Below are 20,197 nucleotides of genomic sequence, written 5' to 3'. Positions count from 1 at the left end.
CTGCAGCCCGCGAGGGAGGGAGGGAGGGCTGGCGGGAGGAAGCAGGCGGGCGGGCGGACTAGCGAGCGAGGGAGCGAGCAAGCGAGCGAGCCTAGCTGCCCCGGGAGGCGGCCGGGAGAGCGAGCGGGCGGCCGGGCGGAACAGCGGACCGGGACGGACCCTGGCCCAGCCCCGCGCCGGGGCTCGGGGGCGAGGGCAGCGGGGCCGCCGGGACTCGCCTGAGAGCCGCTGACCGAGCGTCCACGCCCGCGGCCCGTCCCCGGCCCGGGCCCCCAGGCCCGCCCGCGATCCCGATGAAAAATCGGGTCCGCGCGCCCATGGCGGTGGCGATGCCGTGCAAGAGCGCCGAGTGGCTGCAGGAGGAGCTCGAGTCCGGCGGCGGCGCGTCCCTGCTGCTGTTGGACTGCCGGCCGCACGAGCTCTTCGAGTCGTCCCACATCGAGACGGCCATCAACCTGGCCATCCCCGGCCTCATGCTGCGGCGCCTCAAGAAGGGCAACCTGCCCATCCGCTCCATCATCCCCAACCACGAGGACAAGGAGCGCTTCGCCAAGCGCTGCAAGGCGGCCACCGTGCTGCTGTACGACGAGGCCACGGCCGACTGGCAGGCGGAGCCCGGCGCGCCCAGCTCCGTGCTCGGCCTCCTGCTGCAGAAGCTGCGCGACGACGGCTGCCAGGCCTATTACCTCAAAGGTACGGGCGGCCCGGCGGGCTGGAGGCGCGGGGAGCTCGGCCCCCGGCCCCCGCCCCGGCCGGGGCCCCCCCGGGCTGGTCACCCTTATCCTCCCGCCCCAGCTGGGCCCTGAGCACTCCCCCGGGGCTGGCCGCCCTTATCTCCGCCGCCCCTCAACCTCCCCGGGCTGCTGCCCTCGCGCCTCCCTCAACTGGAAACTGCCCCCCTCGGTTTCCCAGACTGTGACCGTCCTTACCTCTTCTCCCCGCCCCCCAGCCAGGGGCCCACACGGGAGCTGGGACCGTTCTTGTCCTCGCCCCGCTGGCCCCCTCACCTCCCACACTAGGAGCGGGGCTCCCGGGTCCTCATTTAGACTAATCCCCCTTAGCTCCCGCTCTGACCCAGACTGATTATTCTTACCCGCCAGCGGAGTAGGAGCGGGGGTCTCCCTCCCAATGCCACCCTTTCCTCCCCCAGGTAGGGGCCCCTGGGCTTTTCCCGAGATTCCGCCGCCCCCAAACTAGGAACTGCCTCCGGGCCGACTACGAAACTAGGAATTGGGGCTCCTTCCCCCTCGCCCAGATTGGACCTCCCTTACCCCCCAACCCAAGCCGGCTGCAGTCCCTGCATTCAGCCCCAGGAATTGCCCTCCCCAATCCACTCTCTAACCGTCCTTACTCCCTGTCCTCACACCAACTCTGACCGTCCTTACCCCCCACCTCGCACCAGGAGCTTGCCCCCTTGTCCTGTTCTCACCGGCTGGGACGGAGGTCCCCTTCCCTCTTACCCGACTGTCCCCTTCGGGACTGAGAGCCCCCCCTCCATCCAGACCTTGGTGTCCATGTTGTTCCTCTGGATGCTAGCCGCCCCCTTCCCGACCCACACTTAAGGTGCGCCTGGCCCTCTCCCTGCCTCGGTCCCTTTCCCCTAACCCAGAATTTGACCCAGAGCGCGCGGATTATGTGCCTGGCCCTGCCCTTCCCACCCTGGCCCCTCTTTATCTTAGACTCCACGCTACTTCGCCTCTGGGGGTGCGCCCCCCCCAGCCTGGCTTTCCCTTTGTGCTCCCCCTGGGGCGCCCCGCTCCCCAGCCCGGCCTTATCTGTTTGCCTTTCTGGGAGCTGAGCTCGCCCTCATTCAGTAAACATTTATTAAATACCTCCTAGGTGCTTGACACTGAGATTTCAAAAATGGAAAAATAACAGTCCTGCCTTCCAAGGATTTACAGTCTGGGGTAGGGGAGGGCGAGACGTGCTCCGGGTTAATCATTGCTCTTAGTTAGGAAGTGGTGAGATATGGAGGAGAGGCAAATAGAGACTTGGAAGGCTCAGCGCAGGACAGCCCCTCCTCCCCCACCTCAGGCCCCTCTGCATCCCTCGGAACCTCCCTATGGGGCCTTTTATCTTCCTCTGCCCAACTGGGAAAACTCTGGGCCTCCCCTCCCTTTCTGGCTACCCCACCTGGAGGTTCGGAGCCAGCTCTCTCTGGCCAGGCTCCCTCCCCCACGACCCGGCAGCAGGGACCCCTCCGCTTCCCCTCTCTCTTCCCGCACGATTTCCGTGGGAGGAACAAACTTTTCCCCGTCTGAGCTTTTTTCTCCAATTGCTGAAAAGGAATAGTGTAAGTGGTAGAGGGGAGAGGGGGGTGGCTGTCAGCCCGGGCCCTCCAGGTGGGTGGGGACCCTCTCACCCCGACGCACTGCCCCCACATCCTACAGCCAGAGGCTGGGAGGAAGCTGCAGTTCCTGCCTGGCAAGCTTGTAGTTAAATCCCTTCTGGCCTCAGCTCACCCCCTGGAGCCAGCACCCTCCCCTTGCAGACCAGGTTCGGGATTCATTTTTTAAGGAGGGGGAAGGGAAAGAGAGGAAGGGAGGCGGCCCCTGTTGTGAGCTTTCCCCGGAGAGAGAGAGGATGTTGGGGCTTCTTTCTCTGTGCCCCCGCCTGACGCTGGAGGGGTGAGGGAGCCTCTTACCCCCTCCCCGCCGCCAAAGCCAAGGCAAACAATACAATTTCAGCGGAGGAAGGGACCCAGGCGTCCAGGCTTCTGGCCAAAAGCCTGGCGGGCTTCAGCCCTGCCCACCCGGAGGGGAACCCCTGCCCATTCTCTCTGGAGAACCATCCACTCCCCCTCCCCACAGCCCGAGAGCTACCCCAGCCGGCTGGAAACTGCTTGTGTTTCCAATTAACATTCCAAAATGGCCTCTGTGGCGGGGACAGGGGGAGGGGAGGCAGGGGAGGCCTGGCCCTGCCCTGCTTTGCTCTGCTCCTGCTGCTGCTGCTCCAGGCTCCAGGAGCACCTGGCCTTGGCCCGAAGGCAGAAGGGACTGCCCTGGTGCTCTCTTCCCTGGCAGTGGAGGCAGGGGACGCGGGTCCGAGGAGCTTTGGGGACTGAGGGGAAGCAGAGACTCAGAAACGGCCAGGGCACTGTATGCAGCAGGGACTCAATAAGTGTTTGGGGGCAGTCAGGCTGCCAGCTGTTCCCCGTTCTCTGCTCCAGGGTAATTATAGGATTGGGGGCACCATAGAGAGAGGAGAGATCGAGACTTGGAACCGTGGTGCGGTTTGCCCAAGGTCACCCAGTGACCGAGTTCCTGGGCCCATCGATCCCCCATGTGCCTCTGATGTTACTGGGGGGGTTAGGAGGGACCTTCCTGCCTCCCTTGGTGCATGAAGGGAAACAGGTCATTCACCTCAGGTGCCCCCTCCTCCAGGAAGCCTTTCCTGACTCTTCCAGCCCCAGCCCTCTTCCCTTCCTCTGTCCTGGTCATTACAGGCCCAGGAGAAGGAGGATCTCCCTAGCATCTCCAGGGTCTCATCTCCCCTGCTTGGAGTAGGGGCCAAGCTAAAGGGTTCTTTCCCCTCCACAGCACCCCACGGAGCGCTAGGCTCATGACAGTGCTCAGATGCTTTGGCTTAGTGAGTGCTTTGGGGGCTGAAGGGACCCCAGAGACTCCAGTTCACAGTGAGGAGCTGGAGGCCTGGGCAGTTGGTGAAAGGAGCCATTGTCAGAGAACCTGGGTCCCTCTCTCTGAGCCAGTACTTTGTTACACCCAGGATAGAGTGGGGGGTTTGTCTGCTTCTCCCTAGGGAAGTGTGTCAGGGTGACCCCCTCCCCCCCAGGCAAACGGTAGGGGAGGTTGGGGGGGCAAGGCTGGCTGATGATGCCCTAAACCGCCATCTCCCCCCCCCCCCAGGTGGCTTCAACAAGTTCCAGACTGAGTACTCGGAGCACTGTGAGACCAGCCTGGACAGCTCTTCTCCCAGCAACTCCCCGCCAGCCTCGGTGCTGGGCCTGGGCGGCCTTCGCATCAGCTCCGATTGCTCGGACGGCGAGTCCGACCGCGAGCCCGGCAGCGCCACCGAGTCGGACGGCAGCCCCCTGCCCTCCAGCCAGCCGGCCTTCCCCGTCCAGATCCTGCCCTACTTGTACCTGGGCTGCGCCAAGGACTCCACCAACCTGGACGTGCTGGGGAAGTACGGGATCAAGTACATCCTGAACGTGACGCCCAACCTGCCCAACATGTTCGAGCACGGGGGCGAGTTCAAGTACAAGCAGATCCCCATCTCCGACCACTGGAGCCAGAACCTCTCCCAGTTCTTCCCCGAAGCCATCACCTTCATCGGTAGGCGCTCCCTGTGTCTGTGAGTGTGTCAGTGTGAGTGTGAGTGTCCCTGCCGAGCGCGCCCCCCGGATGGCTCCCACCTGCACTGGGGGCTCCTGCGGCTGCCCCCCAGCTTCCTGCTCTCATTTTCTGGGTCCGCTCTCCAGGCGCAGCAGGGCAGCTGGTGGGCCCCCCAGGGGCTGGGGGCTTTCTGAACCACCCTGCTGGGCGCCAGACGGAGGAGAGCTGTGTTTGCGAGGTTTCCCTCTGCTTTAGCGCCCCACCAAGTGGGGACTGGGCCGAGCCCAGGGCACATGGGGGCTCCTGGCAGAATTTGAGGAGGTATCCTCTAAGGGACCCCCGGGGAGCACAGCGGGCGGCTCGCTGGACTTGGGAAAGAGGGGATCCGAAGGAATGCCCCCTTCCAGGGGAGGGAGGCTGGCAGGTCCAGCAGTGACTGGGGGAGTTGTTGAGTCGGTCAGGGCCCGTTTCTGGGTCTGGTTGGACTGACTGCAGGGGACACTTTGCCAGACACCAGATTTTCCTCTAGAAACCTGGCCAGTTTCTCTGGGACCCCCCAGTGCCTCCATGTCAGACCACCTGAGCTGCGGCAGGGGGCTCTTATCCAAGGAGTAGAGATTGGGGGGGGCTTTTTGCCTCACGTGTCACCCCCCCCCCGAGCTGGGGTGTGTGTGATCGGAGATGGTTGGGGGCTCTCTTCCCCCTTTGCCCCTCAGATGGATGGGCTTACCAACAGTCTCTCTGATGCTGGGTCCCCCAGCGGGGAGCGAAGGAGAGTGCCAAGGCCACAACCCAGAGTCTCCAGAGCCTGTGGCCAGGGTAGACCGGCTGGCAGAGGTGGGAGGCAGGGTGGTTGGTGCTGCTGGGGTTGGTGCAGGGCCCTTGCCCCTTCCCTCTGGGAGCTCCCAGGGGCTGGGAGGGAAGGCCGAGGACACCTGCCCAGTGCCAGGGGACGTCTTCTGTGCTGGGCTCAGCCATGGAACACTTCAGGGCCAGCTTGGCCACGGCTGGATTTCATAACAGGAAACGAGGGAATTACCCACATCATCCTCTTCCAAGGAACTGGTCAGATGGATCCCCCAAACAGGAAAGGTTGCTATAACGGGACTGGGCTGGAGCCCCTTTTTCCTCACCTCCCCACTCGTCTGCTCTGGGGGCAGACGCAGAGCTGGGGTTCATCCTCAGATGTGGGGTGACTGGAGGATAGCCCAGTTCTGTACGTACTTAAACCCCTGAGTGTGGACTAGAAAGCACTCTCCTTGCAGGGACCCTGTGGGAAGTGGGACATTACCTACATTTTGTGGCCCGGCAGCTTATAACTTGGGTGGGTTATGGGAGTCAGGCCTGTGTTCCAATCTCGCCTCAGTTATTGATCAGCAGCATTGACCTGGGCAAGCCACATGCCCTCTGAAGGGGGAGGTGAGCCAGGCCATCTCCGGGGTCCCCTGCAGCCCTTCACCACCACAGCCGCAGGGTCAGCATGGCCTGGAAGCATCTCAGGGGAGGGTCTGACCCCGTTATCCCGATCTCTCACTTCTGGCCTCCATGAGGTGGAAGAACTGGGGACTGCTGGCCCGGCTGTGACCTGTGGGACGCATTCGTGGCACCTCCCTTTGGCCTCCCAAGCCCCTGCTCCCCCCAGGGAGGCAGAACAGGGATGGAAGAAGCTCGTGAATCACCTATTTCAGCCCCCGGGGCTGCGGATGAGAAAGCTGGCCCAGAGTATGGACCATCGACTTAGTAAATATAGCAGCCAGAATTCGAATTCGGGGCCACAGACTCCCGTGCTTTCCAGTATGCTCTATACCACCCCCACAGGACCCGTTGTTGCAGAGGACGCCCCCAAGTCCAAATCCACTTCCTAGCCGCGTGACCCTGAGCAAGCCTCTCTGCTCCATCTTCCTCTGTTTTCCCACCTGTAAAATGGGGGTGATAATAACACTAGGTCCCAGGATCATTGCGGGGCTCCAGTGAGCTAGTACTTGTTGTTTTGTAGCCTTTAGAACAGCCTATAGATCTCCTTCCCTCACACCCTCCTGTGCCCGTGAGGAATCAGAGCAGTAAGCGGAGGCCGAGGTGACCCTAGGCCACGGACGCTGGGGACCAGGCTGTTCCTGGTCTCCGTGTCCCGGCCTCTGAGAAAGGAAGCAGAAAGGAGAGGAAATGCATCCCAGCAGGGAGTGTGTCGCCAGGTCTGGATGCCCGAGGACCCACATCCTGGAGCCTTAGCCTCCCCCCTCCCCGGGAGAGCCCCCTGGAGAGGAGAGGAGGTCGTGGGTCTCAGGAGAGCAGGAGGGCTTGATCCCAGAAGGAGCAGAAGCCCCTTACCTGATCCTATAACACCTCCCAGTCCCAGTCCTCCCAGTTCCAGGCCCAGCTCCCATCCCGGCCCTTCCTCCTAAGTCAGAACTCGGGTCCCAGAACACACAGGGCCGCCTGTGGCGGTGTGAATGACCTCTGGCATCTGTCAGGAGACCTGGAGGTCTCTGCCCGTGCTCACAGTCCGGGGGGCCAGATAAGATTCCTCCGACTGGAACTGTGGAAGAAAAATACATTGTTGTTATTCATCCTATTTGCAGATGATAAAAATGCTAAGTTGTGCCCCGTGGAAAGAAAATAGGGCATTTAGCTGTGTGCTCATTGGGCACTTCTGAGGATGAATGGAAAATTCTTGAGTGAAAAGAGCTCCCTGAGCTGGGGGAGGGTGTCAGGCTGGAATTGGAATCTCTTCAATGAGGGGTGAGGACCTCCCGTCCCAGGGAAGCGCTTCAGTTTGCTCTATATGGAAGTCAGAGTTTTCCCTTGGCCATGTTCCCCCAAAGCCCTGCCTCCTTCCTATCACCCACTGGAGCGAGTCTCCCGCGTGGCAGCCCCTCTGTCCTCTCTGCCGTCCAGCCCCAGGCTCCTCTGCAGGTCTCAGGGGGAGCCTGTTGGAGGGAAGTGTCCAGTGGAAAGAGCCCAGACTGGTCAGCGTGGCTAACTGTGGTCTCTGAACCGTGATTTTGACATCTACAAAGTGGGACGTGGATGTAAAATGCATGTGATTATAGAAGTGATGGCGAGTGTATCTTGCAGTCCCCTTGCTGTCCTGTTCACAGGTCTGGGGTCTCCAGAAGTGCCCATGGTATTCCGGGGGATCTCATCCCCTAGGCTGGACCCTTCTCTTAGTGCAGCTTAAGGTAGCACTACAGTTTTTGACTTCCATATCAGACCTGATTGTTTTTTGAGCTTTTAGCAAAGTCTTTTCCATAGGAGCTGGCCCTCCCCCCATTCGCTGCCTGTCAGGGACTGGTGCAGTGGAGTTTTTGAGCTCTGTCATGTGACTTTGCATCAGTGCTCAGGTCCATGACATGGGCAGCCTTGGGTTTTAGAGATTATTGCTCTGGAGTTCTAAGGGGATGAACACGAACCCTGCTGCTCATCGCTCCTTGTAGGGCCCTTCGGACTGTTCATGGCCCCTCATATGTGAGGTGTTCTTCCAGTCCTGAATGCGTCTTGTCTGTGTGAGACTTTTATTCTGGGTACTAACAGCAGCAACGTGGATCCCCACGTGTCCCGTGCTTCAGTGCACAGGTACGTGCTTCTCCCGTCTCACTGTTTCTGAAACTCATCACAGCCGCCAATTTTTTGGTGAGAAACCTGGAGCAGCCAGACTGCTCCTCAGATGTCAGACAATCCGTACCGTCTCAGGCCCGTGTACAGGTCCTACTGTCGCAGGTCCCGCCAGTCCCGCCAGAGCCAAGGAAGCATGGGAAGGGACCCGACGGGAGGACTTTACTCCAAAACTATTACCCGTCTCATTAGATTCTAGGGCAGGTAATGACATGAACAGAGACCCAGGGGCTGTTTACAAAGAGCTACAGTGAGGAAACTGGCCCAGCAGGGTGAGTAGCTTGGGTTGTAACTGCTTTTGTCAGGAAACCTGGGCTAAGGTCTCACAAAAGAGATGGAAAAATAAGGAAATGGAGAAATAGAGAGAAATGGAGAAATAGAAGAAGAGGAATGGAGAAATAGAGAGATGGGAAATAGATGGAGAAATAGGGAGAGAAATAGAAATGGAGAAATAGAGAGATGGAGAAATAGAAAGAAAGATAGAGAAATAGAGAAGTGGAGAAATAATGAGAAATGGAGAAATAGAGAGAAATAGAGAAATAGAGGAATGGAAAAATAGAGAAATGGAGAAATAGAAGGAGAGCAATGGAGAAATAGAGAGAGGTGTCTGTTAAGCTAAGTGGCTCCTAAGAATTGGAAGGGGTGACTGAGTACTTAAGAGTCAGGACTGAGGCCTGAAATTAGAATTCCCCGTGAGGGCGAGTTCCGCTCCAGTCTCTTGTAATGAAAATCCAGGTTATGCTAAAGAAATGTAAGGGTAATGATTCATGATGGGCTACAGAGTACCTTTAAATAGCAATTTTCTCTTGTTCATGAAAAAAAGGATTTGATTGACTGGGGAGAAACCAAAGGTTTTCAGCCCACTTCTGGGTCCCCCGCTGTGGTGTAAAGTAAGGTGCACCTGTGGTGGGATGGACCAAGAGTATAAATTATTTTGACCTGCATCTGGGTGCTTTACAGTTAAAACCTCTTTCCACCAGCCTATTTAATGCTGGCCTGGGGGAGCCCAGAGCCCAGAGAGAGCATGGATGACTGGGGAGAGCATCAGCCCCTGCCCTTCTGCTCCTGCTCTATCACTCAGGGGTCCGGCCCCTCGCCGTGGGCTGGGGGAGACCACCCTGGCTCAGGCACTCACCTGTCCCCTTCCTCCGTTTCAGACGAGGCTCGCTCCAACAAGTGCGGGATCCTGGTGCACTGCCTGGCGGGCATCAGCCGCTCCGTCACCGTCACCGTGGCTTACCTGATGCAGAAACTGAACCTGTCCCTGAACGACGCCTACGACTTTGTGAAGAGGAAAAAGTCCAACATCTCTCCCAACTTCAACTTCATGGGGCAGCTGCTGGACTTCGAGAGGACCCTGGGCCTCAGCAGCCCCTGTGACAATCGCGTCCCCAGCGAGCAGCTGTACTTCACGACGCCCACCAACCACAACCTGTTCCAGCTCAACACCCTCGAGTCCACATGAGGCCGGGGCCCCCATGGGTGGGGGGCGAGCATCGCATTCTTGCTACGGACCTGGAGCTTGGAGCATTTCACAGAGCAGAGCACCCCGAGTGAGGGGGAGCACCGCCCGCGGGCCCCTTCCTCTCCATCACAGCCGGGAGAGAACTTGCTCCCCCCGGGCCGCGGAGGCCCCTTCGCTGCTTTTTAAGACGGAGGAGAGAGTGCCCCGAGCCGGGCTCCTCGGGGCGTCCTGACGGGGCGGTCTCAGCGGGCAGTACCACAGGTGCCTTCTGCGCCGCAGCCTCCGCAGTGGTCTCCGGGGCCAGCCCCGGGGGCCCGGACACACACCAACAGCCTGCGAGCGGGGCGGCGCCGGCACCCGGCTACCCTCCCGAAGAGCCCCGGACTGTGGGGACTTTGGTTTCCTTGTGTTTTTAAAGATACAAGCTTGAGTTTACTCTTGTTGAGGGGAGGGGGGCAAGCTCTGGGCACAGAGCATTCGAACTCGTTTTAAAAGAAACAAAGGCATGTAATTTTTTGACCATGTGTACAGACAATGGCGGGCTGTGGAAAAACCAGTATTTTCTCCTGTTCTTCTCCGGAGGAGAGAGAGAGGATTGTTCTCAGTTTTTGTTCTGCATTTTCTAAAGGAGAAGAACATCCAGTGTCTCGATTGACCAAATGCGTTTTGCACATATGTGAAGCCTGGGGTATCGTCCCGGTGTGTCAGGGCCCTCCTCGGAGAGGCTGCCCAGCTGCTGGCTGGGCCCGAAAGGCCGACGCCATTTGTAAATTTCTTCCCTCTCCCTCGACTCCTTTTCTGTCGTCCCCCGACTCTGCACTGATCTGCCGGAGCTGCAGATGTTCTGAGCTTTCTTCGGGTTCGGGGGTTTGTGAGTCCGCCTCCTTTCTGGCTGATTCTAAAAGACACCCTCCTGGAGGGCCGGCACAGAGCTCCCGGGGTGCGCAGCCCTCTGCTCTGGACGCCGGGCCCTGCCACAGTGGCCTGACTTAGCTCGCTCCCCGTCGTTAGCCTGGGTGGGGGCTGAGGGGCTGTCCCGACCCCCCTTTACTTCCAGAGTCTCTCTCTCCTCACACACTCTGCGCTTCCCCCAAAGTGGCCGTGGCGGAACTCAGGCCCACTCCCGCTGTCCGGCCGGAGCAGCTCCTGTCCTGCCGTGCCTTCTGCCAAGAGAAGATGGGTTTCTATTCTGCCTGGTGTCTAGGAAAGGGGGTTGGGGAGGCAGCCAGAGGAGGGGGAGGGAGGATGGTGATATCCATGGGGGCGGGGGGGGGGCAGGCGGGGATGGGGGCGAGGGAGCCTCCTTTTTGTAATGATGTCTGAGGGTAGAGGAGGGTACAAGGTGAGAGGGGGAGCCTCGGAGCAAATGGAGAATGTGTTCACTGCATCTTACCTCATCGAGGGTTTTCTTTTCAGGGAATTTTGGGGCCGTGAATTATAAAAACTTGTCATGGCCGAGAGAGCTGACCAAACAGCTTCCTGGGCTGTGGATGGTTCCTTTTTTATTTTCGTTTTTAAAATCTTTTATTTTTTAAAAAAAGAACAAACTACATTCAACAACCCAGAAAGATGCATCTGACATGCAAATGAGGGTTTGTTAGAGAGGGCCGGTTTTGCTTTGTGATTTAATGAAGGAAAATTTGTGACCCTATATATATATATATACATATATATATATGACATATATATATATATCCTGAACCAATAATGGGACTTTGTTTATATTGCAAATAAATATTATTTTTTCTTTAATAAAAAGAAGAGTGTTTCTGTGTCCAGTAGCTCTCCTGAACAGAAGCCAGGGCAGTTGTGTGTAGCTGAGATCACGGTCTGGGATCTGGAAGGGACCTCCGAGGCATCAGGTCTCACCCCTTCACGTTGTAGTTGGAGGCTTATAGCTTTAACTTGCCCAATGGCGAGTCAGGTAGTAAGTGGTAAAGCGGGGCTGGGGCTCCCACCCAGGTCTCGCTGCAGAAGAGCATTAGGAAGGGCCATCTGGTGTCCTGTGCACGCTGTCCTGAAGGGGACCGGATCTGGCTTTCCAAAGGGGCATCTAGCTAGCAAAGAGTGATTGACTGCATGCTGGGCCAGGTTCAAAGCAAAAAATGGAGCAGCCTTTGCCTGCAAGAAGAGCTTACTTTCTAATCCAGAGGAGTACGGATACACATAGAAATAAAAGTACTTGGGGGTTTCTGGGAAAGGTACTAGCAGCCAGAAAATGGGGAGAGACCTCAGCGGGAGGTGAGCTCTGAAGGATGCTAAGGACATGAAGGTGGAAGGACTTTGCAGGCTTAGGAGCCCACCCATTGAAAGACTCAGAAGAGATGGGATTTTTGTGTGGGAAGAAGAGCTGCTGGGTAAATGGGGGTGGAGGCGAGGCTGCTGCTTTGGCTGGAGCATAGGAGTGCGTGGTGGGCCATATTGTCAGATTTTGAGCAGACTCCATAAAGTGCTGAGCTTTCTCTGCCAGGTGAAAGAACATGAACACAGTGAATAAAAAGGGACCACTGAAGATTTTTTTTTTTTAATTTCCAGTCATTTATAATAAAATTTTAAAAGTTTGTTTCTATGAAAGAAATTGTAGGGAAAGACCCTAATATTTAGGATCCCCACTAAAGATTTCTGAGCAGATGAGTTATGTGCATAGAGCTAAGTAAAGTATAATATTATTTTAATAACCCATATAAGGGACAATGGTAAAAGTCCAAGCTAGTGACAATATGGAAAGGGAGGTGAAGGTGAGAGGTAGACAGACCATTCCAGTGTGAGGTTCCATGTACTGGAAGTATGGACCCTAGGATCGTGCAGGTGAGGAAAGTACTAGAGATCTTAAGTCATTTATCCTGTCACAATTATAAAGTGGAAGAACCAGGATTTGGAACCAAGGCTTGTGAACCTACTCGTCCACTCACTATACCATGAAGTTTAGGGACCAGGCTGCTTAGAGTGTAGGAAGAGCAGAAGTGAATTATGGGGAGAAATCAACAAATCATTTGAGAAAGGCCTTGATAAATGAAGAACCGCCTGGAGAGTTTAGTCACCCTTTGTTAGGACTGTGATGGGAGAAGGCCCACCTGTGGTACAGAATTTAGGGGCCAAGCATTAGGAGGTCCTGGGAGAAGTCGTGTCAAGATGCAAGATTTGTAGTCAAGAACAAATATAAATCAACCAATCCACAGGCATTCTTTAAGCACCTGTACCCAGTATGGGACACAGACAAAAGTGAGGGAGTCCTTGCCACCAGAAAGTTTATATCCTATTAGGAGGTCCAAAGGGAGCGGAGCATAAGACACTAAGTGATTTGGGGGAAACTGGCCACTTGGAGAGTCAGGAAAAGACCCTGGAAAGAGATGGCACTTGAGTTGGGACTTATGGGGAGCTAAGAGATCTAAAGAGGAAAAAGGGAGGATGAGAGAGTTTCCAGCTTCCATGCCTAGGAATAGACAAGGAGGTGAGGGCATGTTGATGGAAGTAGGCTCTTTTTTCTAGACTTCACAACTAGGGCTCCTCTTGAGACTTCTCTCTCCACCCTGAAGTAGTCCACCACTCCCCAAGCCCAATCTCCACAGAATATCCCTTGGCAAGGCCCTTCAAGAGCCTCCATTGTGCATAAGGACCTTCAATCTTCTCCAGCCCCTCTTCCTTAGCTTCTCTACTCCCAAGGGAGTCAGAAAAAAAGGTACAAGAACACTCTTATGGTCTCTCTCAAGGACTTTGGAATTGATTGCATGGCATAGCATGGGACCACAGAATAAGGTGCCCTCATCAGAGAAGGTGCTATGCCCTATGAGCAAGGCAGAACTGAGTTAGCCCAGAAGAAATGGGAGATGCACAAAGTCCACCCCAAACGTTCACGGGTCATGTTTGAGTCTGACCGATAGCCAAGCAGTCCGAGCTCAGATTGGTCGGCTCAGTCACAGTAGGACCCACCATAACTGGTCTCTAATATGGTGATATCATTTTGGTCTTTTCCAGAAAGAAGGACAATAGCCCCATCTCCTGCCTCTCCACCCCTTTTCTGATTCTTACTCCATTAGAATATAAGCTCCTTGAGGGCAGGAAATGATTTTTTTTTTGTTTTTGTTTCTATTCATATTCCTAGAGCTTATCTCAGTTCCAGGTGCTGTAAGTACTTAATAAGTATTTTGTTTCCTTCTTCCCAGTTTAGCTAACATTGAATACTTCAAGGAAAATAGTATGTAATCCTTCCTAGAAAAATAAATTAGCGCTACATTACAAAGGGCCTTGAGTGATAACTAGTGGAATTTGCATTTTAGGAAATAGGGAGTTACTGCAATTTCTTTTTTTCCTTTTTTTTCCCCTGAGGCAGTCGGGGTTAAACGACTTGCCCAGGGTCACATAGCTGCCTTCTGAAGGAGGGAATGGCTTGATCACTAAAGGAATACCAGTTTGTCAGTTGTGTGGAAAGAGGATTACAGATATTGGATGTAGAACGACCAGTAGGAAGGCTATTGCAGTACTCTGGGTTAGAGGTTAATGACGGACCTTTCTAGGGTGGAGAGAAGGGGTCAGATGCAAAGGACCAAATGGAATAGAGAAGACTTGGCAGTTACTTATAATTAGGGGAAGAGGGAGAGGAAGAAAGAATTTAACATGACTCCAAGGCTGTGATCCTAGGGAAATGGAAGTTATGGGTTTGCCCTTAACAGAAATAGGAAAGCTAGGGGGAGGGTAAATTTAGGAGGAAAAAGGTGAGTCTGAGATGTCTTTGGGACAGCCAGATGGAGATGCCCAAATGAGAGGTACAGGAAGGAAAGGGTTACGGGACGTGAGGAAAAGGGCAATCGGTGTGGGAGGGAGGTGGTCAGGGCAGGCTTCCTGGCAGAGGTGTGACCTATGCCATCTAGAATAATGGCACTTTTCTGGTAAGGAGGCCGGAGGCTCCCAGAGAGACATTTCCCATTTCCACAAAGCACTTTCCTTGCTCTTCTCAGTTGGGCTCAACTTTCCCAATCAGGCCTCTAGTAATTAATAGGGCCAAGCCTAAATACAGGGTTCCTGATTCTAGAGACTGCTACCCTATCCTGAAGGAGAGGGGCTAGTCCTACCCACCTGAGAAGGGGGGCTGGGAAAGGGTGATGGGAGAGGGAGAAACCAAGGCTCTGGGTCAGCTTCTTCGGAAAGTTTCTTTCCATCTGTGGCAGGGTGGTTCCATCCCAGCGTAAGTATGGTGAAACTTTCCTTTACAAGGGGGAGGCTCCTCCCCTTCTTTTGCAAGACAGTTTACAGGTAGGCAACCTCCCATTCCTGACTCCTAAAGCTGCCCCTATTCTGGGGTGAGGGCCTTGTGGCAATCAAGTGATCCATTGTTAATTATCAATATTTTAAGTGCCGGTGGAGAAACACAATTAATAAACTAATGAGTAAATGGATGAATGAAATGATTCCTATTCGTAAAGTGCTTACATCACACACATAAAATTACATACAGAATAAATATAAAATAGATAATACAAATCCATTTTAAGTTGTTTCAGGAAGGGAATAAACATTTATAGAGCACCTATTATTGCGCCAGACACTCTGCTAAGCGCTTTTACAAATATTTCATTTGATCCTCAAAACAACTCTTTGAGGTGAGCGCTATTTTTGCCCATTTTACAGTTGAAGGAACTGAGGTAAGCACAGATGAAGTGACTTGCCCAGGATCACACAGCTAACTCAGTAAATATCTAAAGTCACATTTGAACTTGCATCTTCTCTATTCCTGGGCCCCGTGGCTCTATCCACTGTGTTCTAATTAAGTACAGTTAGGAGAACTGTAGGGTTGGGGATGAGAAGCCTTGACCAGGGTTATCCCATCAGCGCTGGGGGACTTTCAACCACTTATTTCATAGCATTTCAGGAAGGGATCTGAAAGGCAACTCATCCAATTTGACTGAGATCCTTTCTTTTTTCTATTAATTGTTTTTACTTTTTCTGGTTACACATGTATATCAATTTTAAAAATACACATTTCTTTATGAATCATGTTGGGAGAGAAAAATGAGAACAAAGGAGAAAAACCAATAGAGAGAAAAAACAAAAAGGAAAGTGAACATAGCATGTGTTAATTTACATTCATCCTTTTTGAATGTAACTGGACTTTTCCACCCAAAGTTTGCTGGGATTGACTTGGATCACTGAACCACTGAGAAGAATCAAGTCTTTTAGAGTTAATTATCACACATTCTTGCTTTTACTATGTGCAATGTATTCCTGGTTCTGCTTGTTCTCCTCAGTATCAGTTTATGTAAGTCTTTCCTAAAATCAATTTGTTCATCATTTTTTATAGAACAATGATATTCCATTAACTCCACATACCACAACTTATTCAGCCATTCCCCAGTTGATGGGCATCTACTCATCTGACTGAGGATCTTTTCAAGGGCGTCCTCAGTAAGTGGCTTCTGCTTTTTGCTGAAAGCCCCCCAGGGAGAAGAAGCTTTCTATATGCTGAGGTCTGGTGAAAGGGAAGGGCAAAGGCTGAGTGTCTTTTCCTCCTTCCCTGTCTCTGTCTCTCCATCATCATCATCTTTCTCTCTCATTCAGTCTCTATGCTTCTGTCTCGGTCTCTTTCTGCCCCCCTCTCTCTATCATTCTCTCTTCTTCTCTATTTCTTTCTCTACATCAAGCTCACTCTGTCTTTTCTGACTCTCCGTGTGCTCTCTCTTTTTCCCTCTTATTATTTTTTCCTTTATTCTCTCTCATTTTCTTTCCCTTCTCTCATTCTCTTTCTCTCTTATTCTTTCTCTCCCCTCCTCATTCTTTCTTCCACTCTCCTCTTCTCCCTTTTCTCCCTTCTCCCCTTTCTTTTCTCTCCTTTCCCTTTCCTCATTTCTCAGCTCTTTTTCTTTCCCTTTTTTCCTATGTTTCTGTCTCTCCCAGATCCTTCTGTTCATGCTCACTCTCATTGTCTCCCCCATTTTTCTGTGCCTCAATCTCTCTGAATCTGTTTCTCTCTTTTAGACTCTCTGCCTTTCGAGGCTGCTGTGACTATTTGGTTTCTGACTCAGAGAGCACGGGCAGGATGCAAGGTAACAAATAGCCACGTGGCCCTGGCTCACTGGGTGCTTTAGGAGCTGTTTAGAATGCCGAGCTTCCTTGGGAGCCCTCAGGGGAAGTGATCTTGCTTCTTCAGAACTGACACAGGACCTTGAGACTCCTGGAGTTAGCTGGGGAATCTCCCCAGGGAGAAGATCATGATAGGATTTTGACGTACATTGGGAGAAATTTAAGCTCTACTTTAGTAGAACATCCCTGGGCCATGACAGGCACAGAAATTGGGTACAGGGGGCTGAGGGAAACCAAGGGAGTTCCAGTGTTTGGTCTGGTTCCTTGGGCCAAGGATTATAGGAAGGTTGATGCTGTTTATACCAGTCTCCAGACTACCTTCAGCTACCTACCAACCCTTCAACAGGATCAGCAAACAAGATCCCCTTGGTCTCTACTGCTGGAAAGGAGGATGTCTCAATACCTATCCTGGGAGAAGCCTCAGGAAGCCTTATAATCCTGAAAGATTATTGTCCCCTGGCACCTGGACATTGATTTTTGAAGCTTTTGGCTCTCAGGCAGCTAATCACCCAGTGAGTCAGAGCAGCAGATATTATGTTCTATTTTACAGAAAATGAAATGGAGAAAGAAGAGACTGGTTTAATATCACAGTAGATTAACAGACCTATAACCCAGGGCTCTCAGTACCAGCTCAGGGCTCTTTCCACTTGGGCAGATTACCCTCCATTGTGAGTTTCATGTAAGATCATGTAGGTTCAATTAGAATGTAAGCCTCCTGAGGTCAGGTTTTGTTTTTTTTTTTTTTTAATTTTTTATTTGTATTCCTAATGCTTACTTACCCTGTGCCTGGAACACAGTAAATGCACTCTGAACATTGTACGGGTTGAGGGGATGGATGCTGCGCGGGGCCAGCGTGGGACTATGGGCTGGGTTAAAGCCCAGTTTCTTAAGTTGTGGGTTGCAACCCCATATGGAGTCTCATAACTGAATGTGGCGGTTACAAAATTATGATTTATTATCAGCAAATGTTTAATCTGTACCTATTTTACATTCCTGTATACTTGGGGTCATGTTAGACTTTCTTGGACAAAAAGGGGACACAAATAGAAAAAGTTTAAAAAGCCCTGAGTTAAAAGATGGATCTGAGCTCTGCAGAAGAAGCTCCTGAGTTCTGTATTAGAAAATCAGATTTTCCATTCAGCGCTGGTCTTTTCATCCTGAATGCTTGAAAATCCTGTTTCATTGAAACCTTTTCCTCTGAAGGAGCATTCTCACTTTTGCTGGGTAGGTGATTCTTAGTTGCAATGCTAGCTCCATTGCTCTGTTATCGTGGAATATTGTGCAGGAGAGGCTCCTAAGAAAGAACAGAAAACCCTGAAGAAAATGATGAGGATTAAAATGTGGTTAAAAAAAGAAAAAATTCTCCAAACATTCTCTTTTCCCTCTCCTGAAGCCGTTGCCTGGAATCCTGGGGGGGTGCTAATTGGTTTCCATGACAACTGGCAGGTAATCCAAGTTTCCCTGCAGGAGAGGGAGAGCCCTGAATCTGCAGGAGATGGACTCCTGGACACCCACTAGACCACAAAAAGGCTAGAGCATCTAGGAGGGAGCCTAGACTAAGCCTCTGGAGCTCAGGTCTCTTCTACTCATTCCCCTTACCTGAAGTAGGAAAGAGAGCCAAAGGTACCCAGGACAGGGACCTCTCTGACTCCTTCTAGCACCTGCCACTGGTCCTTCTCCTCCCTCAATCACCATCCCATGATTTAAAAATATGAAAGAAATGGCCATCTGGATATGGAGCTCTAGGTTTGGAGTCAAATGTAGCCTCAGACACTTACTAGCTAGTGACTGGGCAAATCACTTAACCTCTCTCTGCCTTAGTTTCTTCAACTTTAAAATGGATTTAATAATAGCACCCACCTCCCAAGATGTCCATGAAGGTCCAATAAGATAATGTTTGCAAAGCATTTAGCCTGGCATAGAGTAGGTGCTTAATAAATGCCACGTATTCCCGTCCCATTCTCTAGAATCGTAATCAGAACCAGGCTGGCAACTAGAATTTAGAAAGGGACCTGAGGAGTTTAAGCCTGGGAAGCCCCTAAGAGCTAGGCTGGGCTTGGGGACACGGTCAGAGTCAGGAGTCTTGGGAATCTTAGAACAAAGAGCTTCTACACCTGCAGGAAACTTGGACTCTAGAAGGAAAGAACTGAAGGGCCTGTAGCATACTATACATGGCAGAGAATCTGGATCTATTGTCTTCTAAAACCCTCTGCAATCTGGCTTCCTCCCTCCTTATTCAACTGAAACTTGTCTCCAAAGTCTCCAATGATCACTTAATCCCCAAACCTTGCTATTGGTTAGCTGTGTCCACTCTTCGAGACCCTGTGGACCACACCGTCCATGGAGAGTCTAGCAGCTTTTCACCAAGACTTATTTTGCCATTATTCTGCTGCATGGGATGCTCTTGACCACCCGCTTCTCCGGGATACTTTCTCCTCTCTGAGTTTTCATGACTCTCTCTTCTCACCAACTGCCCGTTAGACATACTGAACTTCCTGGTCCAGAGCATCTCAAAACCAAATGTCCAAAACAAAACTCATAGTCTTTCTCCCAAACTCTTCCCTTCCCCCAATTCTCCTTTTATGGTCAAAGCTATTTTCCCAGTCATTTGGGTTTGAAACTTCACTGTCATCCTTGACTCCTCACTCTTGCTCATACCACATACGCAAACCCATTGCCAAACCTTATTCTTTCCACCTTCATCATATTTCTCATTTAAGCCCTCTTCCCCTCCTTTTCACAGTCACTCCAGAATAAGCCCTCATCCCCCTTTGCTGCAAGTCTTCTAATTAATCTCCCTATCTCACCAGCAGCCTGCAGAAACAAGCACCTACTATTTCCCAAGAATAGATTGCTCATTTCTGAAGTGTAAATGCTCATGCTGAAAATTTAACAGACACTACAAACTAGGCTTGTTTTGCTTTTTGTTGATCAACTAGACTTTAAAATGATGGAGAAAATGTCAATAATATAGATTAAACTTAAAATGTCAGTAATGTGGTTTAAACCCTCCTCTGATCGATTTTTTTCTCTTGAAAAGCTGGTTGTTAAACATTGAGCAACACACACTTGTTCATTCCCTATTCCACATGCTGTCACTCTTCTCCTCCCCAGCTCAATAAACTTCAGTTGCTCCCTATTATTTCCAAGATCAAATATCAAGTCGTTTGGCATTTCAGGATCTCCACAAGCCCCTTCTTACCTTTCCACTCTTCTCATGCTTTCCTCTCCCTTGTTTCTCTCCAGGGTAATCAAACTGCCCCATTTGTTGTTCCCTGAAGAGAGCTGGGTGACTGGACAAGTCTCTGACCTGTTTTCTCATCAGCAGAGTGCAGGGAATAGACAGCATGGTTCTTGAGCTATGACCCTATGATCTAAACCGGAAGGAACCTTAGAACACAGACCACATGGTTCTTGAGCAACGATTCTATGATTTATTTAAGCTGGAACATAAATATAGTTAAAACCACATGGTTCTTGAGCTATGATCCTTTGATCTGTCTAAGCTGGAAGGAGCCTTAGAACACAGACCACATGGTTCTTAAATTATGATGCTATGATTTATTTAAGCTGGAACATAAACATAGTTAAGGCCACACGGTTCTTAAGCTATGACCCTATGATCTAAGGTGGGAGGAACCTTAGAACACAGACCACATGGTTCTTGAGTTATGATTCTATGATTTATTTAAGCTGGAACATAGAACATAGTTAAGACCACATGGTTCTTGAGCTATGATCCTTTGATCTA

At 52.1% G+C, this 20,197-nt stretch overlaps 1 protein-coding gene across 1 annotated transcript; it reads left to right on the top strand.

The window, feature by feature from the left end:
* The first annotated feature begins 38 nt into the window (after positions 1-38).
* DUSP7 (dual specificity phosphatase 7) lies at positions 39-10,892 on the top strand. Its single transcript, XM_074283402.1, has 3 exons — positions 39-693; positions 3,867-4,295; positions 9,065-10,892. Exons 1-3 carry the CDS (start codon positions 294-296, stop codon positions 9,370-9,372), a joined length of 1,137 nt encoding a protein of 378 aa, XP_074139503.1. The 5' UTR covers positions 39-293; the 3' UTR covers positions 9,373-10,892.
* The last annotated feature ends 9,305 nt before the right edge of the window (positions 10,893-20,197 follow it).

Source organism: Sminthopsis crassicaudata, chromosome 1 (assembly GCF_048593235.1).
Source record: "Sminthopsis crassicaudata isolate SCR6 chromosome 1, ASM4859323v1, whole genome shotgun sequence".
NCBI classification, from domain to species: domain Eukaryota; kingdom Metazoa; phylum Chordata; class Mammalia; order Dasyuromorphia; family Dasyuridae; genus Sminthopsis; species Sminthopsis crassicaudata.
The sequence above is the reverse complement of the archived record's forward strand: the minus strand, read 5'-3'. Positions and strand labels throughout refer to the sequence as shown.